Here is a 22460-nt window from a genome sequence, read left to right as displayed (position 1 = left end):
AAACTACGCACTTCCATTCCAAACCAGAAAAAAAAAAAAAAAACACCTCGCATTTCCATTTTTTTTCTCCTCACTTCGCTAGTACACATCGCCCTACACGCCCTTCATCTCCGTCCTCCGGCCACCCTAAACCCAAAAAGCTCTTTCATCTGCGGCTACTATAAGCTAACGTTTGACGCTTCCATCTTTCTCAGTCGTTCTAAAAAGTATGAAATTTGGCTTTAATTATCATTAGCAAAATCATTAGACATAAAGATGAAGTTAAAAAGATCATCCCAAAGGCATGCCTAAACTAAATTGTCATTAACAATATCATTAGCTAAATCATATAAAACAAATAAATTATGATTGGAGCTGAGCTGAACTGAAATTAAGCTGAACAGAACAGGGCCTTAGACTTGATTTTTTTTTTTTTTTTAAAAAAAAAAAGTCTATTTATGAGGTTTTATTTAGAAAAAAATAAAATTCTAAGGATAGTACCCGCGCGTCTGCTACTATTATTGATATAACTTTTAAGAGTAGAAAATGAAGTGTACATGTATGTGTTAACAAAATGATTTTACTTTTAATTGAATTAAATATTATTGAAAAAGTAACAAAATTGGAAGAAAAAAAAAGTTAATAGTATTATCGAAAACTAAGATAACATAGAGCACTATTATTCAATAATATTTACCTAATATACGTTCATTGTTTTACAAAAAAAAAATAACTAAAGTAAAACATTACGTATATGTAAAATATATTAGTTGGGTTTATATGGAGAATTATTATTGTTAAGAATTTTAATTGGAAGAAAGATATTTTAGATTATTATAAAATAATTTCCTTAAATTAAGAATCTGTGTAAAAACGAAAAGTAAAATGGGCGGGAAAATTTTTAACCAGGGGATAACATGTATCATTCCTAATTTCGCTTTTAGTATATAATTATTGATAGCTACTCTTTAACCCTTGGCATGATCATTGAAATTCATTACATTAGGGAAAATAAGGTACTTTCTTACAACACTTTAACAGGCATGGAGTTTTATGCATTCGATTGAGTTGAAAGTTGTCTAGGAGTTAGAATGTCCTTTGTATTAGGCGATGAGGTTGCCATCTTTAGCCATAATTATGCACATGAGAAAGGGTTAAGTATTATATCAGATCAAATCTATAACTATAACTAAAGTAATTACCGCTGACATCATAACTACCCACTTGTCAATCTCTAATAAAAAATTTCCTGCCAAAACACTTAGTGACATAATAATTTATTTTATATATGGTGTATGAATTTGGGGTTTTCACTCTTTATTTGATTCATCAATTTATTGTATTTTGCTTAAATTATTTATACTACGTATTACACACAAATAAGCCATTTTTTTTTTTTGTAAAATCATGCATCGCACGAGGCTAACCTAGTAAAATAATAATGGAGTTTCGTGAACAAATTAATTGCTGAGGAGTTTGAGAGAAAGAGCCCAAGAACCCTATGCTGTCTCGAATGAGATTGGTTTGCAAAATGGGTGGTAATTATTGGACAACTACTTGTATGAGTAAATACAAAAACAAGGTACTGATGTTTGACAAAAGTTGCAAACAAGGTACTCAAGTTTCAATAGTTTCAAAGAAGGTACTGAAACCTTGATTGTAGGTAAAAAATCCAGTGTCTACTTGTTCCAACCGGTTACCTCAATTTCTACCTTAAAAAAAAAAAAAAAAAAAAGCTAAGTTGTTGCATTGGAAAACGAAAAACCATCTACAAGTTATCGCAGCCACCTTAATCAATAATGGAATTTTCATCAAAATTTAGGGATTTCACTTTCCCCACCCAATTACAGAACGATAATTCTCCTCAACGAAAAGGCTCTAAATCGCGGCGGCGGCGGATTGCATGGCGGCAGGAGGGTGTGTGCGGTGATTAGAGAGAATATAGGAGAGAGAATCGAGAACCCCACGAGTTGACATGAGAGAATTTTTACAGGAAATTGAGAGATTAAGCAGAGTTGCAGCAACGTTTTCTTGCGCTAATGGTGTAGGAGAGTAAAGGGTTTCAGCGAGCAGAGAGATTGCTGCACTTTTGTCTTCTTCAGCGATTATGGGTCGAATTTCTAGGTCGGTTTTGGTGAGTAATCGGAGCTCACAAAGTGTTGCGATTCGGGTTTGATCTGATACTGAACTTCGTCTTCTTCAGCGGTTATGGGTCGAATTTATGGGTCGAATTATGGAGAGGAAGAGAGAGAATTTGGAGTTTATGGTGGCAATGGTGTTTGTCTTTGGAGTTGACGGTGAGGGGGTGACGGTGGAATTGGTGGTGGTCTGGTGTTTGTTTTTGAGTGAAGAATAAGATGCTAAAGTACAGAGAGTCAGAGTATGGTAGAAGTGGTTAACGAAGGAAGGAGAGAGAAGGTGAATTAAAAAAGTCGTGAAGTTATAATTGTCACCAAACATTAGTACCCTCTGTTATTATGTTTTTTTTTGCAAATGGTAACCTGTTGTAGTAGATGATTTTTGGGTTGAGTAGTCTAAGTGCAACTTTTGAAACTTGAGTATCTTAACTGTAACTTTAAACAAACATTAGTACCTTGTTTTTGTATTTACTCCTACTTGTACAGCTAAAAGTGGATTTAAAAAGTCAACTCCGCCTAATAAGGTGTACGTTGACGCACAACTATCATACCATTGTTGTAGAAACAAGATTATACAAAACTAGTTCACTTCAAGACATGCACAGATCAATAGATTATGTTAATTATCTCTTACGGAGTAGTTAAATTTATAAGCATGGTTGTTTGACTAGCTTCTTCACCTGAGGCAGCAATAATTCTGTTGGTTGGTTGTGCACCTACCTTGTTTAAACATCATAGCTTTTATTCTTTTCCAACAAACTGAGCATCATAATGTTGCTCTAACGTGTTATAATAATGCCCCATATTTAATTATCATGGATTCATGGTTATAACAATTTTCGTGTGTTAATGTGTTATCCTATTGTTGGCTAATTTGACTGTTAAGTAATTTAACCCATTTTAACCATTAAATTACACATGCTTTCATTCGCTGGGGTTTACACTACTCTTTCGTGGTATCGATCTTACAAGCTTGTCCAATACCGGACAAGGGGCGTTACTTCCAGAGGGGATGGGGGGATATTCGTATAATTTAAGAAATAAGTTGAATCGGATAGACAAGAATGAAGAGGCAGTATTTACTATAAGTAATAAGCTAAATCGACTACTAATACAATCTCATACAACATAAGTCTCACCCCAGAAAGATAAACTAACCCTCAAAAATCTCACAAAATAAAAAAATGAATCCATCTGATCGAATGTATAAATCCAAATACAAGAGGGCGGGTACAAAATGACATCCAATATTACATAAATGAAATTAATATCGCGACAACATATCCCAGGGAAAAACCGAAAGCAGCTGATTCTCTTAAAATAGCAAGGCAAGGATAGCACATCCAGAAACCAAGCATCCAATCAACTTTGAAATGGACCACATCTTTTCTACTCCACTCTGCATTACATTATCAAAGATACCATTAACATCAGCTTCTAGTGAGTATATGCAATAATGGTAATATTTCTTGAAATCTGATGTCAATTTATGAACATATAACAGTATATTTACTATTAAAAGAGTACTACTCACATTAAATATATGAATGAATTGAGAAAAAATGTCAAAAAATGAATATGGTTGACAATGGTACTTAAGAAACATTTGACTTTTCTGTATATGATCACTAGATTGTGGGCCTTATCACTTTTTACAGGCAACATCCAACTAAAGATAGTATGTTTCTCCAAGAATCACGAGTTGTATCTTGTTAGTATTGAATGTCATGTATATACTTGTGAATGTATGCAATTACATACAGGTATATCAGCAAGAAACGTCTGAGCTGAGAATAGACACTGCCAGAGGCGATTCCATGACATGGAAATTCAAGAAATGGTGATTATATGCCTTCAAAGCAAAGACAACTAACCTATCTGTTAACCTGAACGAATCATTCTAAAAATGAGATCATAACTAACTGTGTTTCATAATGTTCATGAATCATGACTTTGATTTTGATACGATGCCAAAAAGTAGCATCCAAGGTCAGCTGATAGGCCCAAAGACTATAATCTCCGTCCCTCATTATCATTTAGCTACTATTTAATCACATAATTGCTACCTAACATATTTTCTCAAAGTACTGTTATTGTATGTAAATCATACATGGATTGGACCAACCAATAAATTCACTTAATCACCCAAATAATCAAGTCATAGATTGGTAGTAATAGTATCAAATGAATCTTAAGATCCAACTAGTTTAGGCATCAATCAATCTTCATTTGAAATGATCAATTCTTAGAATATAATCCATCTATTTTATCCTTCTACGCCACTAATATGTCATTATTATAAAAAAAGTTGGACCCTACACCTCTCGATCAAAAGATCCAATAAACACTACTCTTATTGAGTCATCAATCCTCATCAACAGGCATGCAATGCACCAATTGTTTCTAAAGATTAGAGGATAGATTACACATCAAAAAAATGAAGTGAAAACATAACAACCAAAGTCACTTTCATGCAAGCTAGTAAGATGTAGGACCTTATAATAAAAGAAAACAAGCACATGTTAATGCAAAAAAAAAAAAAGGCAATAAGATGATGTTGTACCAGCAAAATCATGTCAATAGCACATGGTTAATTCATCACAAATCTAAACCAATCATCCAATTTTCGTGGGCCCGCTTGTGATTCCCTTAAAAGCTAAGCAAAGTTCTCTTAATCTAGGGATCTTCAATGTGGCAGCTAACAACTGGAAGGATTATTACTTAAGCGATACTAAAGGCTTTACCATGTTTCACATGATGATAAAAAGTTTTATTATATGGGTAACGAAAAAGGTATCTTATGTTGCTAATTAAAGCAATTATAGTTTAGTATATCTATAATTAGCAAGTTAATTAAACATTTTTTTGGCATCTCATGTTGTTAGACAACAACATTTTACAAACTCGTGAAGCTAATTTAAGAAAAGCAAAAACTCGATCACATCTAATGATCCAATTTCCTTTATAATTTCGAATCTAAACTTAGGACGCTTAACAATTTCTTATAATAATTATCTCCTTGGTGTAGATTTAAGTTTTGTGATTTAAATGGTAAACAGTCCTAAAGTAAGATAGTGTCAATTTAATTTTACAAGTCCGTACAATTAAAGTTCAAGGACACTAGGCCAGCATCATCATTAATGTCAGTCAACCAATTTTACATTTTTTCTATTAAAGGCTTAAGTTTTATGGAAACAAACATGATTAATGCACTAATTAATAATTGTACTAATGCAAACTTTTGGATAAACATTGAATATGTGAATGACAAAAAATTTGTTACAAATTTACAATGTCTACATTGCCACAAATCAAGCCTGTGTCACACAAATTTAGAATGATGATGAATCAATGGATCTTAATCCTTAATGATGCAATATTCTTAAACCCAGGCCAATTTTCACATACAAAACATCACCATATTGATAAACGCTTAATTGAATTTATGAAGAAATTAATTGGGTCGATAACTAGAATTTACTCCCCATTTCCTAAACTCATTGCATTAAGTTATTGTACATCCGTCTCATATAAGATTTTTATCGAACAAATGGTGGCACGATCATTAATCATTCCCAAGCATATTTTTCCATGTAATCAATATTAATTAGAAGACCAATGAAGACACATAACTAGTCCCAGAGTACTGATCTCTCAGATTTAAGTACGTATTTGACTACATTTTATTATGTCGGTGTACATTTGACTTCAGCCAACCCTGAACCCTCACCCCTTTCCACAAATAACTTTAGATTAAAATGAGTAACACACTGCCATTCAATTTAATACATTTCTAAATTGTTACTCCCGACTCTAAAAGTTCTTCCCATATTTAGAAATAGTATTAATAAAACAATGCACCACAAAATTACGCGAAGTAATGTGATAATGTAGAGCATTGAGGCAAGTGATTTATGTTAGGATCAAGGAAGGACAAAAAAAGATACCCGACAAGAATGCAGCATGATAAGCACAACAACACAAAGATCAACAAAGTGATCCGATCGAATACAAACCAAAAGTAACACTAGTGTAACACCAGATCTAACACTTAGATCTGAACAGCAGTACAGCACTACACAACAATACACGTATAAATATAAATTAAATAATCCACTCTCCCTCAGATCTTTTATGGTCCGCACCATTTATTTACTTTTTATGTAATTTTTACTCCCTAAATAATATTTTTAATTGCTTATTAATAAAAATTATTAGACCTATTATTTTGAAAAATTATATCAAACAAATTTTCATGTGATTATATCATGCTTATTGATCATTAACTCCGAAAAAAATATGAACAAATAAGGACGGAGGTCGTAGCTGTGAAAATGTATAATACCTGATCATCGGTATCGGACGAGGCAGGTCCCAAACTAGGTCCAGGAGATTGAGCACCTCCCATACTAGGGCCAGGTGCTTCGGAAGGAGGAGATGGTGGGGAAGAAAGCAATGGAGATGGCGCAGCCGCAACCGGTGACTTAGCCGGTGCAGCCACTGGTGTAACAGCGGGTGGGGTGGCTGCTGGTGGTGGGGTAGCCACTGGTGGTGGGGTAGCCACTGGTGGTGGGGTGGCTGGTGGTGGGGTAGCCACAGGTGGTGGGGATTGCTGAGGGGCTTGAGCCACTGGTGGGGGTGATTGGGTGGTGGATGGTGGTGGTGCGTTGGTGGGTGGTTGGGTAGCTTGAGGAGGCTGGCTAGCTTGAGGTGGTTGGGTGGCTGGGGGAGGCTGGCTAGCTTGAGGTGGTTGAGTGGCGGGTGGTGGTTGGCTAGCTTGAGGTGGTTGGGTGTTAGCCGGTGGTGGTTGGGTGTTAGCCGGTGGTGATTGGGTGGGTGATGCAGCGGGTGATTGACCGGTTGCGACGGCAATGGTAATGCAGATGAGGCCAAGCAATAGCGTGGCCTTGAGATCCATTGCTTTAAACCGAACTCGAAAATAGGTGACCAAAAAACTAGCAAGACTAATAGAGAGTAAAGTAGAGTAGTAATGTTAAGAGTGAGAGAGTGAAGAGAGAGCGGCGGAGAAGAAGTAAAGAAGGAGAAGGCTAATAAATAGTGATTTGAGAAACGGAAAGAAGAGAGAGGGGAAGAGGGGGTAGCGTAAGGAAGATTCGAGTGCAGCTGAAAACACTTGATCACATGGCACTAGTAGTAATTAAAGAGTACCAACCAAAACCAAAACAAATATTTTTGAGAGGTGGGCCTGGGCTATTGGTGGCCCAGGTTGGGATGTCTCATCTTAAATCTTAAGCCATACATTTATGCATTTACTCTCTCATAAGATTATACAATAATATACTCTCAATTATACTTGTAACATGTGTATCGTTTTTATTAGGGTGTTTGGGGTTTTCAATTGATTACTACTTCTATTATTACTTTTGTATGTAGATGGATATGCCCATATTTTGGTACATAGGATCCGATTTTATAAATTAATAATGATTACACTATATTTTTGTTTTATATTTGAGGATTTTGGTTGTGAAAATTTACAGTAATTTATAAAAGAAGCTTGTATATAATAGACTAATGGGTGTATTGTGTACAGTGATCATAATTTCTCACCCCTAATGTGATTTGAGTTGAATTAATAATCTTTTATTTACCATATATTCTAATATCAGTGTAATTTTTTTTTCCTTAAGTTATTTATTGGAACTTATTTGCCCTAAACTTACTAAAACTTTTCATTTTTAATTGTAAATTAGGTTTATGAAAACCTATTGAACTTGAATACTCTTATTTTATCAAAGTTTATTTTTTAAAAGCTTTAACTTATTTGGAATTATTCACATAAATACGTTGATATAAGGTAAGGTGAGCATAATTTATTTACCAAAAGATAAAATTGAAAACAATAATCTCAACTTTGCTCGATTTACTCAAAACAAGCCAACTAACCCCTTCATTCACCCTGAAACCCGCCCATAAAAACCTCTATCCACCTGTTCCGTCGTTGACGAGCTAAACTCACCCAAAAAACTAGCAACCTACCCCCTTAACTTCACCTCCACCACTCGAAAACCTCACCCCCAACCCCGTAAGTTCACCCTCACCCACTCAAAGAACCCACACAACCGTAAAAACACTTCCACCCTCCCAAAAAACCCACATTCCCATATAATTTCATCACCACCCTACCCCACCACCGATTAGCCACCTCCACCCACGAAAACCCACCCCGACCCCTTAAATCCACACCCTTGACAAGATTTAAGAGATAGAAAAAGGAAAACAAAGTGAAATAGAGGTGGTGGGAGGGGTGGAGCTGGGTTAAGAAGGAATAGGGGCGCTGGAGAAGGGGAAGAGGGCGGCAGTTATGGTGGGATGGTGGTTATCCTAGTTGGGTGGTTGTAGTTATGGTGGGAAGAGGGTGGTGAGGTGGAGGAGAAAGATTTTTTTTTAAAAAAACAAAAAAATTAACCTGTTAAACAGGTTATAGGTAAAAAGGTTTGTTTCGAGAAAATAGAGGATAAAGATGGCTTGTTACCAACGCAAAAGTGGGCTTGTTTTGAGCAGGTCGAGCAAAGGTGGGATTATTATTTTCAATTTTTCCTTACCAAAAACTAAGATTTAACATTTTATAATTTTCAATTAAAAATAACTTTTAATATTCACATTAGACCATGCAAAAATTGAGAGAGCCACACTTTTAGGAACAAAGAAATTAAGTGCTATATATCATATAGATTGATAGATGCTTCCTTGTTTTTTTAATTGTTCCACTTTGATTGTTCATGTTTGTCAATGCACATTAATATTTAACCCTTAATATTATGAATTTTCAATTTAAAATTTGTCGAAATTTAATACTTAGAAACTATTTGTTGAGCTTAATCTAATAACATCCAATCATTATATATAACCAATGATGGTAAAAGTTAAGTATGTAATTGGTGTCAATAACCATATGGTACATACAAATAATAAATATGGAGGAATTATTTGTAAATGGATATATGCTCAATTTAGTTTGACTTATTTTGTCCGAAAAATTATCTAAACTTATCTTAAGTTAATTGTATGAACTTACTGTATGTGAACCAAGACAACATAAGATAATATACTTAGAAGCAATAGGTACTCATTCATATAGATTAACATGTAGTCTCGTAGAATCACATGTACTTGTTAAACTCATATGAGCTTTACACCATGTAAGAAGTACTATATAGTTTTTTTTTTTTTTTTTTTTTTTTTTTTTTTTTTTTTTTTTTGTTTTTTAGTTTAGGAAAAGTACTATTTAGTATAAATTAACAACGACTTGTACTAATAATATAGAAAGGTTATTTAAAGAATGCTTTAAGGATTACAATTTTCTTTTTCAAAGGAAAAAAAAAACAAAGAATCTCTCCTAAAATAAAATAGATTTAAGCATTGCTTTCTTTAAGAAAGGGAGAAATTAATTTACTTTGGTTAATAAATTGTAATTGAGGCATCTGATTGCGCCATCTTGTGGGACCAATGCTGGGGTGGATGGATCATAATAAGATGCCCCCATAATATTATGGATCATTATCACAAAGCCACGTAAATAATGCACCGATTTAATTAGGTGTTATGTCTGTCTATGTTTGGTACTTATGTGATGTTTTCTGCCCATTATTAGTTAGGAACTAGTTTTCATAGGGTACTTGTATACTCTTCAAACATGAGCTGTGTACTACATGTTCCATTCAAAGTAGTGTACACACGTGAACTCTTTGTGGGTACCCCCATGGCTTAATTAGAGGTGTCAAATCGAGCGCGTGGGTTGAATTTAGTTTGACCCATCATAATAACTTGAATCGAAACAAGTTAATCTTATCGACTTGAGTTGAATCATGTCCGGATCAATTTAATTCGAGTAAGATTGGATCATTTTTTAGTTTAGCTGATTTTGAGTTAGGTCTATTTTTATTGAAGGTGCTTTTTATGTTTAGGCTATACTCGTATTCTGACTAAGTTTATTACGGTATTAGATTAATATCTAGTTATGTTCACTATGTGAAGTATATTTGCTCTATTCATTTTGTGTTAACCGAGGTTATGAATTTTTCTTACATAGTGGCAAATTCAATGACAAAGAGCGATGATGTTGAAAAAATTAATGTAATTTGCAAAACAAAATATTGTTGAGAAGCTGATTTTTAATTGTGTATTGTTTTATTGAATGATTTATGAGATGTCTATTATTGTACCCATAATAATAATTCTATTTAGAAAAAATTGTAAATAACCACCTCTCAATTCACCTAAAATTGATTTTACCACCTCTTTTTTTTTTTTTTTAAAAAAAAAAACCGTTTTTAAAAGTTAAAAAAAAAAACAAAAAAAAACACCACCTCTTTACATTTAGTTTCATTTTTTAGAAATAAAACATTGATTTTCGTGCCAAAACTTGGTCATTAAGGTTTTAGGGGTCACTTTGGTCATTTGGATCAATGTGAGGTCATAATTGAATTTTTTTTATTGGAAATGCCTCATTTTGCATGTTGAAAATTACCTCAATTAGTGTGAAACTCTCAAAATGAGGCATTTTCGATACTTTCTTGGGTGTTTTGACCTAAAATCGGATCCAAATGACCAAAGTGACCCCCAAAACCTTAGTAGATCAAGTTTTGGCACGAAAATCGAAAACTTTTAGTTAAGAGGTAGTGATTTCTATTTTTTATTTTTTATTTTTTTTAACATTAAGGGGTGATTATTTAAAATAAAAAAAGGGGTGGTAAAATCATTTACAATTTTTCACTCTATTTAAATATCATTGTATCATACATCGTACGATTATAATATAATATGAGTGGATATTTTAGCAAATTAGTTGCATATGAAACCTAATCACATAGTTTTAGGTCAAGTTAAGAATAAGTCTATACGGAGTAACAAGTTGATAAAAAGCAAGTCAAATACAAATGGGTCACAAGTCATAGTTATTCTTATCACATATGTTATTATATTAATTGTGTTGAATATATGCAGGTTGATTTTGAGTCAAGTTTATTATGAGTCAGGTTATATTCAAGGCCAGTGAAAATCAAGTTTGGGTTGACTTCAGGCCAGACCAATTCAAGTCGAGTAACATGTCGGTAGCTTTTAGGTTAGTATTAAAGTGGGTGCCAATTGGATGGTACCAATGGTTGAGTCATTTTTTGATAGCTTGAGGCTTGATCCTTGAGTTATAGGTTCAACAGAGTAACTAAAAATATGAGTCGTGTTGATAAGTATATTAGGTGACTCGTACTTCGTAGCTTTGTCCGCCCGATCGGGCGGACATTGCCCGGTCTGACCGGGCGGAAGAAGAAGAGGTGCCTGGCAAATTCGTTGAAGAAGCTGCTCTCGCGCCCGACCGGGCGAGCCTTCGCCCGACCGGGCGAGCCTTCGCCCGATCGGGCAGACCTTGCCCGGTCTGACCGGGCGGTGGGGGTTGGATACGTTGAAGCATTCGTATGGAGTTTTCTTCTCGCGCCCGATCGGGCAGACCTTGCCCGGTCTGACCGGGCGGAGAAGGAAAAATACGGAACGCGGATTTTGCGGTTTTAGGTTATCTTATTTTATTATCTTTTTGCCCAAGTATCTTTTAATTAGGGATTAATATAAAACCTCCCTAATATCAGTATTAGGGTTAAGAGAGACAGAGTGAGAGCCGTTCTTGAGAAATACAAGAATCATCTTTGTAATCTTTGCAGTTTATAGTGAAATCATTCGATCTCGGTGCCCGTGGACGTAGCTATCACATCGATAGTGAACCACGTAAATTCTTGGTGTTGTTCTTATTGTTTGCATTGAATTTCTTTATTGTTTTCTTGTTTGTTTTCGACCTTTGCTTCCGCTGTCGCACAACAATTGGTATCAAGAGCTCAGGTTCAATCCTTGGAGAGTTTCTTGAAGATAACAATGGCAGGAGATTCAACAATAAGAATTGAGAAGTTTACCGGGAAAAATAGTTTCGGGCTATGGCAAATTAAGATGAAGGCTCTGTTAAAACAACAGCAGATATGGCGTCCGTTGGCTCCAAAGAGTACTACTTCGGAGTCAGGAGACGGACCGACTGACTCGCAGTTAGAAGTTATGGAAGAGAAGGCACACTCTACCATATTACTTAGTCTTGATGATCAAATCATCACGGAGGTTGCTGATCAGGAAACGGCGGCTGGATTGTGGCTGAAGCTGGAGTCATTGTATATGACTAAGTCGTTGACCAACAAATTATTACTGAAACAGCGGTTGTTTAGCCTCCGGATGCAGTCAGGTACTTCCTTACGGGAACATCTAGAAAAACTTAACTCTATTTTGCTTGATTTACGTAATTTAGATGTTAAAATTGATGATGAGGATGCTGCGTTGATTTTACTTGTATCTCTACCGTCTAGCTTTGAGAATTTTGTAGAGTCTTTTGTTGTTGGTAAGGATTCTATAACCTTAGAAGAAGTGAAGGCAGCACTTCATACTAGGGAACTCAGAATGAAAGCTACGAGTGATAATGGGGATAATGGTAGTGGGTTGTTTGTTAAGTCCGGAAAGTCTAAAAAGAATAAGGGGTTTAACAAGGGGAACAATGCTGGGTCGGGTGCTGGAAACGGCAAGGATGGATCTAGTAAAACTACTACTAAAACATGTTATTACTGTAAAGAACCGGGTCACTTTAGGAATAATTGTCCGGTGAGGAAAAACAAGTCCCAGGCTGCTGTAGTTGAAGAGAAACCGAATGAGAGCTATAATTCAGAGGAAGATTTAGCATTAGTCAGTTCTGCTAGGTCTGATGATTTATCTGATAACTGGGTTCTAGATTCGGGGTGTTCGTTCCATATGTGTCCACGTCGAGATTGGTTTGATACATATGAACCTCGCAATGGGGGTATGGTTATAGTCGGTAACAATGCTCCATGTAAGGTCACAGGTATTGGTTCCATGAGGTTGAGGACTGTTGATGGGCGGAGGTTAACTTTGACTAATGTACGGCATGTTCCTGCTTTAGGAAAGAATCTGATTTCATTGGGTACCCTGGATGAATTGGGGTACAATGGTGTGTTTTCAGATGGGGAGTTGTGTATTTTCAGAGGTTCTGAGTTGGTACTTAAGGGTATCAAAAGGAACACCCTCTATGTTTTTGAGGGTGTTACACTGCCTAGTTCTGCGGTTTGCGCATCTGTATCTCACCAGGAGATGACTAAGATTTGGCACATGAGGCTTGGTCATATGGGGGAGAAGGGGATGCAGCTATTGTCCAAGAGGGGTCTTCTATCCGGGGTCAAGGTTGCCAACCTTGAATTTTGTGAGCATTGTGTGTTTGGTAAGAAACACAGGTCAAAGTTCAGCAAGGGTGCTCACATTACTGATGCAGTGCTCGATTACATCCATTCAGATTGCTGGGGTCCATCTAGAGTTGAAGGTATGGGAGGTTACCACTATTTTGTGTCATTTGTTGATGACAAGTCCCGATACACATGGCTTAGGTTGCTTAAGTCAAAGGATGAGGCCTTCAAAGTTTTCAAGCAATGGAAAGCTTTGGTGGAAAATCGACAAGGAAGGAAGATCAAGAAGCTACGAACGGACAATGGGCTAGAGTTTTGCAAAGACGAGTTTAATCAGTTCTGTGCAGATGAGGGTATAGGTCGGCATCATACTGTCAGGAAGACACCACAGCAGAACGGTGTAGCAGAACGGGTTAATCAGACACTGCTAGAGAGAGTTTGATGCATGCTCTCTAATGCAGGGCTTGGGAGGAGGTACTGGAGTGAAGCTGTGTTAACAGCTTGTTATGTCATTAATAGGGGTCCTCATTCTGGAATTGATTCCAAAATTCCGTTTGAGATCTGGAGTGGTAAGTTGCCTAATTTTTCGAATTTGAAGATTTTTGGTTGTGTTGCTTATTATCATGTTATTGAGGGTAAGCTGGATCCACGAGCCAAGAAGGGGTGTTTTGTTGGGTACGGGGATGGTGTGAAGGGGTTTAGAATTTGTTCACCTTCGGAGGGTCGGGTCATTCTTAGTAGGGATGTTACTTTCGATGAAAACACCATGTATTCAATTAAAAATGCAGAGATTTCAGATTTGAGAAGGGAAGGAGACAATTTATTACAGACAGATGGGGTACTTGAGGTACATCAGTCTACCATTGCTGATTTACCTCGGGTACAATATATTGATGATGATGCTGATGTTCCAGTGCCGGGTACTCCTGAACCTGAGATTACTCCTACTCATTCTAACTCTGGGGATGAGGTGGAGCAATCTAATCAGGGGTCATCTAGTCAACCTGACACCATTCTTGAGATGCCTAAACGAGTTATCAAGAAGCCTGTTAGATTGATTGAAGAGATGGAGGGAAGAAATTGCTGTGTTGATGCGATGACAGGTTATGCATTGAGTGTAGCTGATGATGTAGAGTCATTTGAACCTGCCACATATAAACAAGCAATTAGTTGTAGTGAGTCTGCGCAATGGCTTGCCGCAATGGGTGAAGAGATGCAGTCCCTTTACAAGAACAGAGTGTGGGAACTGGTAAAGGTACCGGAAGGGAGGAAGCTTGTGGGTTGTAAATGGATTTACAAGAAGAAAGAAGGGTTGTCGGAAACTGAGCAAATACGTTTTAAGGCTAGGCTAGTTGCTAAGGGGTTCAGTCAGGTAGAAGGGGTTGACTTTGTTGAGATATTCTCACCTGTGGTTCGACATACTTCTATCCGTGTGTTATTGTCAATTGTAGCACATTTTGATCTTGAGCTGGAGCAGTTGGATGTTAAAACGGCCTTCCTTCATGGCGATTTGGAGGAGGAGATTCTGATGAAGCAGCCCGAAGGATTCGAAGCTCCTGGAAAGGAACACTATGCCTGCAGATTGCTAAAGTCATTGTATGGACTTAAGCAATCCCCCCGACAGTGGTACAAAAGATTAAAGGAGATGCTTAACTCGGAGTTTGACATGAAAGACTTGGGTGCAGCTAGGAAGATTTTGGGTATGGAGATCTACAGGGATCGGGCTAGAGGTAAGCTTTTCTTGACTCAGAAAAGCTACATTGAAAAGATTCTGTCTCGTTTTGGGATGGAAAAATCGAAGCCTATAAGTACGCCAACTACTGTTAGTTGTAAGTTGTCTTTGTCTATGTCACCTCAATCAGAGGAGGAGTTGTCTTATATGTCTAGAGTTCCATATGCAAACGCGGTTGGTTGTTTGATGTATGCTATGGTCTGTACTAGGCCGGATATTGCGCATGCCGTTAGTGTTGTAAGCAGGTTTATGGCTCGACCTGGGAGGGAACACTGGCAAGGGGTGAAAAGGATTTTTCGCTACCTGAGAGGGACAGCTGATATTGGTCTTGTGTACGGGAATGATAAGGAATGCTTGGTCACTGGGTACAGTGATTCTGATTATGCAGCTGATGTGGATACCAGGAGGTCTGTGACTGGTTATGTGTTCACTTTGGGTGGTTCTGTGGTTAGTTGGAAGTCTACATTGCAGTCATCAGTTACGTTGTCAACTACTGAAGCTGAGTATATGGCTTTAACTTCTGCAGCTAAGGAGTCTATTTGGCTCAAAGGCCTAGTAGGTGAACTGGGTATTGCACAGGATTTTGCTACAGTGTATTGTGATAGTCTAAGTGCGATTTGCTTAGCTAAAGATCAAGTACACCATGATCGGACGAAGCACATTGATGTCAGGTATCATTTCTTACGTACTGACAAGAGGATTAAGGTGAAGAAGATTGGGACTGCTGACAACCCGGCTGATTTCTTCACTAAGCCTGTTCCGTTTAGCAAGTTTAAACATTGCTTAGACTTGCTAAATATTGATTACTACGTGATGTAGTAGGCCCTGAGGGGCGAAGTTGGGGAGCTCCTGGTGTAGGTGTGTTGGCATTAAGGTGGAGCTTGCCCGGGGCTTGTGATGCAGGTGGAGCATTATGAGTTGTTATACTTGGAGACGAGTATGTGATGGGTCTTGGTTGAAGACTTATCGGGATGTATGGCTTATGCATGAGTCCTGCATCGGGTTTGGCTTGAGATGTTTTTTCACTATGTCTTGATGGGGTCGTTTGCTGACTACGAGTTCTCGTCAAGGTGGAGATTGTTGATAAGTATATTAGGTGACTCGTACTTCGTAGCTTTGTCCGCCCGATCGGGCGGACATTGCCCGGTCTGACCGGGCGGAAGAAGAAGAGGTGCCTGGCAAATTCGTTGAAGAAGCTGCTCTCGCGCCCGACCGGGCGAGCCTTCGCCCGACCGGGCGAGCCTTCGCCCGATCGGGCAGACCTTGCCCGGTCTGACCGGGCGGTGGGGGTTGGATACGTTGAAGCATTCGTATGGAGTTTTCTTCTCGCGCCCGATCGGGCAGACCTTGCCCGGTCTGACCGGGCGGAGAAGGAAAAATACGGAACGCGGATTTTGCGGTTTTAGGTTATCTTATTTTATTATCTTTTTGCCCAAGTATCTTTTAATTAGGGATTAATATAAAACCTCCCTAATATCAGTATTAGGGTTAAGAGAGACAGAGTGAGAGCCGTTCTCGAGAAATACAAGAATCATCTTTGTAATCTTTGCAGTTTATAGTGAAATCATTCGATCTCGGTGCCCGTGGACGTAGCTATCACATCGATAGTGAACCACGTAAATTCTTGGTGTTGTTCTTATTGTTTGCATTGAATTTCTTTATTGTTTTCTTGTTTGTTTTCGACCTTTGCTTCCGCTGTCGCACAACAAGTCGTCTCTAACATTCCTATTACTAACCTACGAAGCATGGCACTTGGTCATGTTGAGCCATGGCCTTATTCACGAGGGTCACTAGAAAAATCCCAATATATGCAATTAATCGTACACTATATTGTCCCACTTTTTTTTTTTTTTTTTTTTTTTTTTTTTTTTTTTTTTTTTACAACTTAAATTCAATTCTATAATTTTGTTGGTTAAATAACGACAATGATAATTTGTTAATTGAATAATATCCTTAACAAATTTTTATTAATTTTCATTATCATTGGTGTTTGAATTTCGTGCACAATGCTCATCAAAAGGAAGATAGCGAGTGTATTTCAATAATAACACTCTATCAAACGACACTAAGGTAACAAATCATTAATTAATTTTCTTGCCTTCATCGTATGGTAGATGGTACGGCAATGACTATGACAAGTTGGTGGATCAAAATAAGTCAAAATGGATATTGTACTTTTCAAAGAGAATTACCATGAAAGGGAAGATTAAGAAAGGGTAGAGTGTGTGGTTCCATGATAAAGGATGCAAACTTAATGTAGAGGGAAGAGTCTAAATCAAGATGTTGAATTGTGTTTAGCAACATAGCGTAGAGGCTGTGATGGTGACACTTAGGATGCACGAGCTCGGGAATGTATATAATACAAAACGGATACAATATAAAGTTAGTCTAGAATTAAGAGACATGGGTACGATGCAGAACAAACATAATTATATTATATAAAATAAGAAAATTGAATAACTGATAATTAACTTTATAAATGATTAAAAGAAGTATTAAAAACATCCAAAAAACGAATATGTTGAACATGTGAAGAGGCGATGTAAGGAGGACATTAATAAAATAGTGATGAGAGGGGGATAGAACCGTTAGTGAAAAGAATGAACGCCAAAAAAAAAAAAAATAAAAAAAAAAAAAAAAAAATCCAAAACTAGAGTATAAAGTCTTCAAAAAAGTGCAAATACAAGAAAATTCTATATATGTTGACGTGGTGTATTCAATATTAAATAAAACGCATTAAGGTAAGACAAATTTTGTGTCCATCTGTCAAAATATGTTAAAGATTGTACAATGTTTTTTCGTGTGTCCGACACGTATTTAAGTGTGACTCTTGCTTGTCGTTGTTAGAAAATATTAGTACAAATTCAACAATTGGATGATGTGTCTGTGTTTTATCAGTGACGTCGGGAGGGCAAGACATTGAACAAGCCATCCTAATTCCTAACACTTGCTCAAAACTGAGGCTCTATTGCTTGATATTGGGTTACTCATTTGAGTAAATCTTATTTGATCCACTTTTATGTGGATTCTAAAATCTTCCTCTTGGGAGCTTTTTGCAAGGTTTGGGCCACAAATAAGGATACTAGGCAAGTAAAACATCTAAAATCCTCAAACAACGACCCAAAGGGTATGTTAATTATCTAAAGACCTTATGAACTTTTGAGGTTTAGGAGGTTCATAGTCCGAGCTATGGTAGTCTTTAATCAATCCCTTAGCAAGTACTTTCGTATTAGACATTTATAATCGCCGGAGAAGCATATAGAATGTAGAGCAACTTTCCCGCGATTTAATGGCCCGATAAACACGTTGATGACCCCTTATGAATAATGTAGTGTTGAAAGGACAAGCCGAAAATGTCAAATCTTAGTGAAGTATAAATAGTTAATGTTTCCTTGACCATTTTCCCTAAGAAGAGTAACTAGATTGTAAGAGTATGTAAAAACTATGGGTGATTGAATACCTAGATTCAAAGGCCATCATAACCCATACAGGCCATAACCTCAGTATGCGATGCCTATCATCATGTTTTGTTTCATCAAATTAGTAAATTATTATAGTTGAACTCTACAGAGAACCATGAAGAATATACAAAAATGACTATAATGTTGCTTTCAGAAAGAAAAAAAAAATGACTATAATGTTGCTTTCAAAAAAATAAAATATAATGACTAAAATATTATATTCTCTTAATATATGATGTTATTACTTGTTTAAAATCATACTGCCCGTTCTACGCACTGACTGTGTATAAATTATTATTAATACTTAAAATATGGCTTAAATAATTGTATAATCAAATTATCCAATTGCATGATAGTTAATCATTAATTCGTATAAAAGAAACTGTATACCAAACCATTGTTGTAATTTTACATCAAATATTATAAAGTTGTTCTTTACCAAACCTATTTCTTGCGCTTAATATCTTGAAAATAATGACCCAATGACATGCAAGCAATATTATCATATGAAATTTCCATAATATTCTAACACAAAACTCTTTTTTTTTTAGACCAATTCAAGTCACCCTTTTTTGCAGCCTCAATTTTTTCCTTTTCAATCATCATCTTCATTATAGTAAAACTTTTACATAGAATTTTGAGGGATATTTTGTTTTTTTTTTTTTTTGAACTTAGATGATGTGAAAAAAGTTTTAATGGAAATTTGTATTTATATTAGAGATTGGGGGTCAATGAATTAAAAGACAAATGTGATTAAATTATATTGAAAAATAGAGGGAGAAGAGGAGAAGGTTTCAATTTGTTAAATTTAAGTATAGGTTATAGAATATAAAGAGTTATTGATAAATAAAGGAGGGAGTTGAAGAAGTTCTATGCAAATATAGAAAAACAGAATGATTTATAAAGAAAGGTAATAGGGAAGGAGAGCATGTGGCATTTTTGGTTTGTGTGTTTAAATACTAATAATAGATTTGTCATATCAAATCAAAATAAACTATAAATATTCACATTAGATTAAACCAGATCTTATCAAGCTCGAACAAAAAAAAATTCAAATTGGATTATAAAACATAGCCTAAATTTAAATATATATGGTCTGACTTTAACAAAGGGTTTTTGATACATAAAAGTTCAAACTTGAGAAATGGTAAAAAAGAATACTAGTCTTTGTACTCTACATTTCAATAAAATTCATTAAAAAAAAAAAAAAAAGATTAAAAAAAAATAAATAAATAAAGATGTGCCATTAACGTGTGATTTGATGATTATCAAAGAGAGTGGGATTCCATTATCATAAATGATCTGGTCTATGGCTGGCTTTTGGCTAAGTTGAGGGCACAACATAACTTGTAGACCAATTCATAGTTCACGCATAATAACAATTCCACTGAATTCAAATGACAATCTGCTTCAGTTACCATTAGCAGCAGCAGCAACAACAACCTAACAGATTAAGGAATAATCTTGTACTTTCTTGTCATGTAGATCCAAAAACGAAATGAATCTGCAGTGTTTCTGGAACCCCCAAATCCGAACTTCCTGCTTTTCTCCATACCCCGATTAATGTAATCGTCTGATACAGTCTGACATCTGAGGACAGAATCGACATACCACCAAGTCCCAACCTCGTCGAATCTAGTAGGAAGCAGATCCTTCTCTTGTACAATCTGATCCCATACAGGACCTTTCTCCCTCATCATTTCTTCAAGAGTAATAGAATCTTCTTCAAATTTCACGGTTTCTAATTCGAATTCATCAGCCAAAATCTTCCACAAATCTTTCCACTTGAACACATCCCCGTTGCTACAGTTGAATGCTTGCCTCTTGCCTTGGTGATGAAGTGACGCCCATATTTGCTGCTCAGCCACCAAATCCGCATCTGCAGCCTCTGAGTACCCATCCCAGCCTGCCTGGTTGCCTGGAAACTTTAAGTGTTGTCCTTCATGCTTGCATATAGTGGCATAAACACAGAGCGAACCAATAATGTTCCTAGTACTGTAAGGAGAAAACCCATGCATAACAGCAGGTCGATGGACTGACCATGTCAGATTCTCCTTTGCCTGCACTTCCTCAGCCAATATATCCTCCATAGCATAATAACTATCGGTAGTATCTTCCCTGGGCAACTCCTCTACAAATTGAGGTTCATTTTGAATTTCAGCCGTTGAGTCCAAAGAAGGTAGGGCATATTTCTGACCTGTTTGAAGACAGATATGCTGCAAGTTTGGCGCATTAGGTATGACCGCATTAAGAACATTACGCAGCATTCTTCCGTTCTCTTCGTAAGTTTCCTCTTCAGTGGATTTCGTAACCCATCCAACGTAGAATACATGAGTTACATCACTCAGATGTGAAAGTTTAGCTTGGGTAGCTTCAGGATCAACCATATCACATTGGATATATTGAACATGGTTGTGGTGAAACTGCCACTCAGGTTGACGCCGTCGCCCAACACCATAGACCTTCCACCGCCCACCAGGTGTACTAGATAGCTGAAGGATATCTGCAAGACTATTACCAGAGATGCCAGTCACGCCAACTACAAGTGCTACATTATGGTATTTTGATGGAATATCTCCACTCTCTATTCTCTGCAAAGACCAGACAAACACAAATAAAAGATTTAGAGGTGCAAAATACAGCAAATACTGAAATGAATTGAAAATTAAACAATCATTGGAAAAAAAAAAAAACGAATATAAGGCGACATACATGTAAGGCGGAACCAATAGCTCCTAGCCACCACCAATTCATGGAGCAAATTTGATTGCAGAAAACCCTGAAATTATATGAGAGAACACGGAGACAGATAGAATAAGGCAATAAAGAACAGAAGCAAAGAGAGGCATATTATAAAACAGGGGTCCTGAGGCAGCTGTTGACTAGGTGTATTATCATAAACAAAATTATAAAAAATCCATATACAACCCTTCACGGCTCTGTTTCATAATAGTCAGCATTCATGTCATCAAGTATTAGAAAAATTACTTGAACCAGTTCATACTCATATTAAGAAGCTAAAGAATAGTATCATACAGAAGGCGAACCCTCAGCAAGAGATTTAATGACAAAATAAACTGCACATTGTTATATTACTTCGTACTTCATATCAAGCAATTTAGCTACACAACAGCCTACTGCTATATGATTATAGGCTTATAGCTGCAAATTAAAAGTCCGTATGTAATAACCTGTGTTTTTAATACTCATTCCAAACCAAATTATTCGCATCATCATAACTTTTATCACAATATATACTATCTTGACCAAATTAACGGCCAAAGTTATGCATTGACAGAGAAACATGTCTAATCAAAATGATGCAAACAATTTGGGATAAAGTGGTTGTATTTTAATTAATCTTGAAGAATTCAACCAGAAGGTATTTCCAAATAGTAGAAAGAGAATTTTAGACTGAAAATTCCCAAATCTATGATATGTACCAACACCCCCCTCCCCCCTTTTTTCCTTTTCATTGGGTACGTAATTAAATAAATAAAGCAGAAGGAATATTATAGTACCCTTTGACATTCCATTTTCAGGTATTTATGTTAACAGCAAGTTAGAAGCAGTAAAGCAATGTATACGTTTCGCTTCAAGACATGAATGTCAACTGACAATAATTAGTTAAGACAAAGCATGTGATTACTTGTTCAATTCATTTTATTCCCCTATAATAAGAATATTCACAACTAGGGAGAGGTAATCACACTTTATCATTCAGCCATGTTAGAACATTTTTTTTTAATTATTATTAGACATCCCTTCAAAATTCAAATATAAATAATAGAAAAAACCGATTTAAAATGCAAATTAAACCAGAGAAACACGTCCATTAGTGAAGAATGGTGAATCCTTCTCCCATTATGAAGAAAATAGGGGGCATTATAAAGCTGTTTTAATAAACTGT

At 36.4% G+C, this 22460-nt stretch overlaps 2 protein-coding genes across 2 annotated transcripts; both read right to left on the bottom strand.

The window, feature by feature from the left end:
* Window positions 1-3172: 3172 nt before the first annotated feature.
* Window positions 3173-7266, bottom strand: LOC110716818 (classical arabinogalactan protein 9-like). The gene is made up of 2 exons (XM_021895459.1): window positions 6463-7266; window positions 3173-3516 (listed from the first exon to the last, which is right to left on the bottom strand). The coding sequence occupies exons 1-2, from the start codon at window positions 7033-7035 to the stop codon at window positions 3433-3435; spliced, it is 657 nt and encodes a 218-aa protein (XP_021751151.1). The 5' UTR covers window positions 7036-7266; the 3' UTR covers window positions 3173-3432.
* Window positions 7267-19089: 11823 nt separating this feature from the next.
* Window positions 19090-21590, bottom strand: LOC110716984 (3-oxo-Delta(4,5)-steroid 5-beta-reductase-like). Its single transcript, XM_021895631.1, has 2 exons — window positions 21263-21590; window positions 19090-21141 (listed from the first exon to the last, which is right to left on the bottom strand). Exons 1-2 carry the CDS (start codon window positions 21302-21304, stop codon window positions 20002-20004), a joined length of 1182 nt encoding a protein of 393 aa, XP_021751323.1. The 5' UTR covers window positions 21305-21590; the 3' UTR covers window positions 19090-20001.
* Window positions 21591-22460: the final 870 nt, after the last annotated feature.

This window comes from Chenopodium quinoa, unplaced genomic scaffold, assembly GCF_001683475.1.
Source record: "Chenopodium quinoa cultivar QQ74 unplaced genomic scaffold, ASM168347v1, whole genome shotgun sequence".
Lineage (NCBI taxonomy): Eukaryota > Viridiplantae > Streptophyta > Magnoliopsida > Caryophyllales > Amaranthaceae > Chenopodium > Chenopodium quinoa.
Note: the sequence above shows the minus strand (reverse complement) of the source record. Positions and strands in the feature narration are given on the sequence as shown.

Excerpts from the sequence above, each read along its gene's own strand:
- LOC110716818 (XM_021895459.1), bottom strand. The coding sequence starts at position 7,035 with ATGGATCTCAAGGCCACGCTATTGCTTGGCCTCATCTGCATTACCATT. Across the intron at positions 3,517-6,462 it reads CGTCCGATACCGATGATCAG|AGTGGAGTAGAAAAGATGTG; the intron begins GTATTATACATT and ends AATGTAATGCAG.
- LOC110716984 (XM_021895631.1), bottom strand. The coding sequence starts at position 21,304 with ATGAATTGGTGGTGGCTAGGAGCTATTGGTTCCGCCTTACAT. Across the intron at positions 21,142-21,262 it reads CTATTGGTTCCGCCTTACAT|AGAATAGAGAGTGGAGATAT; the intron begins GTATGTCGCCTT and ends TGGTCTTTGCAG.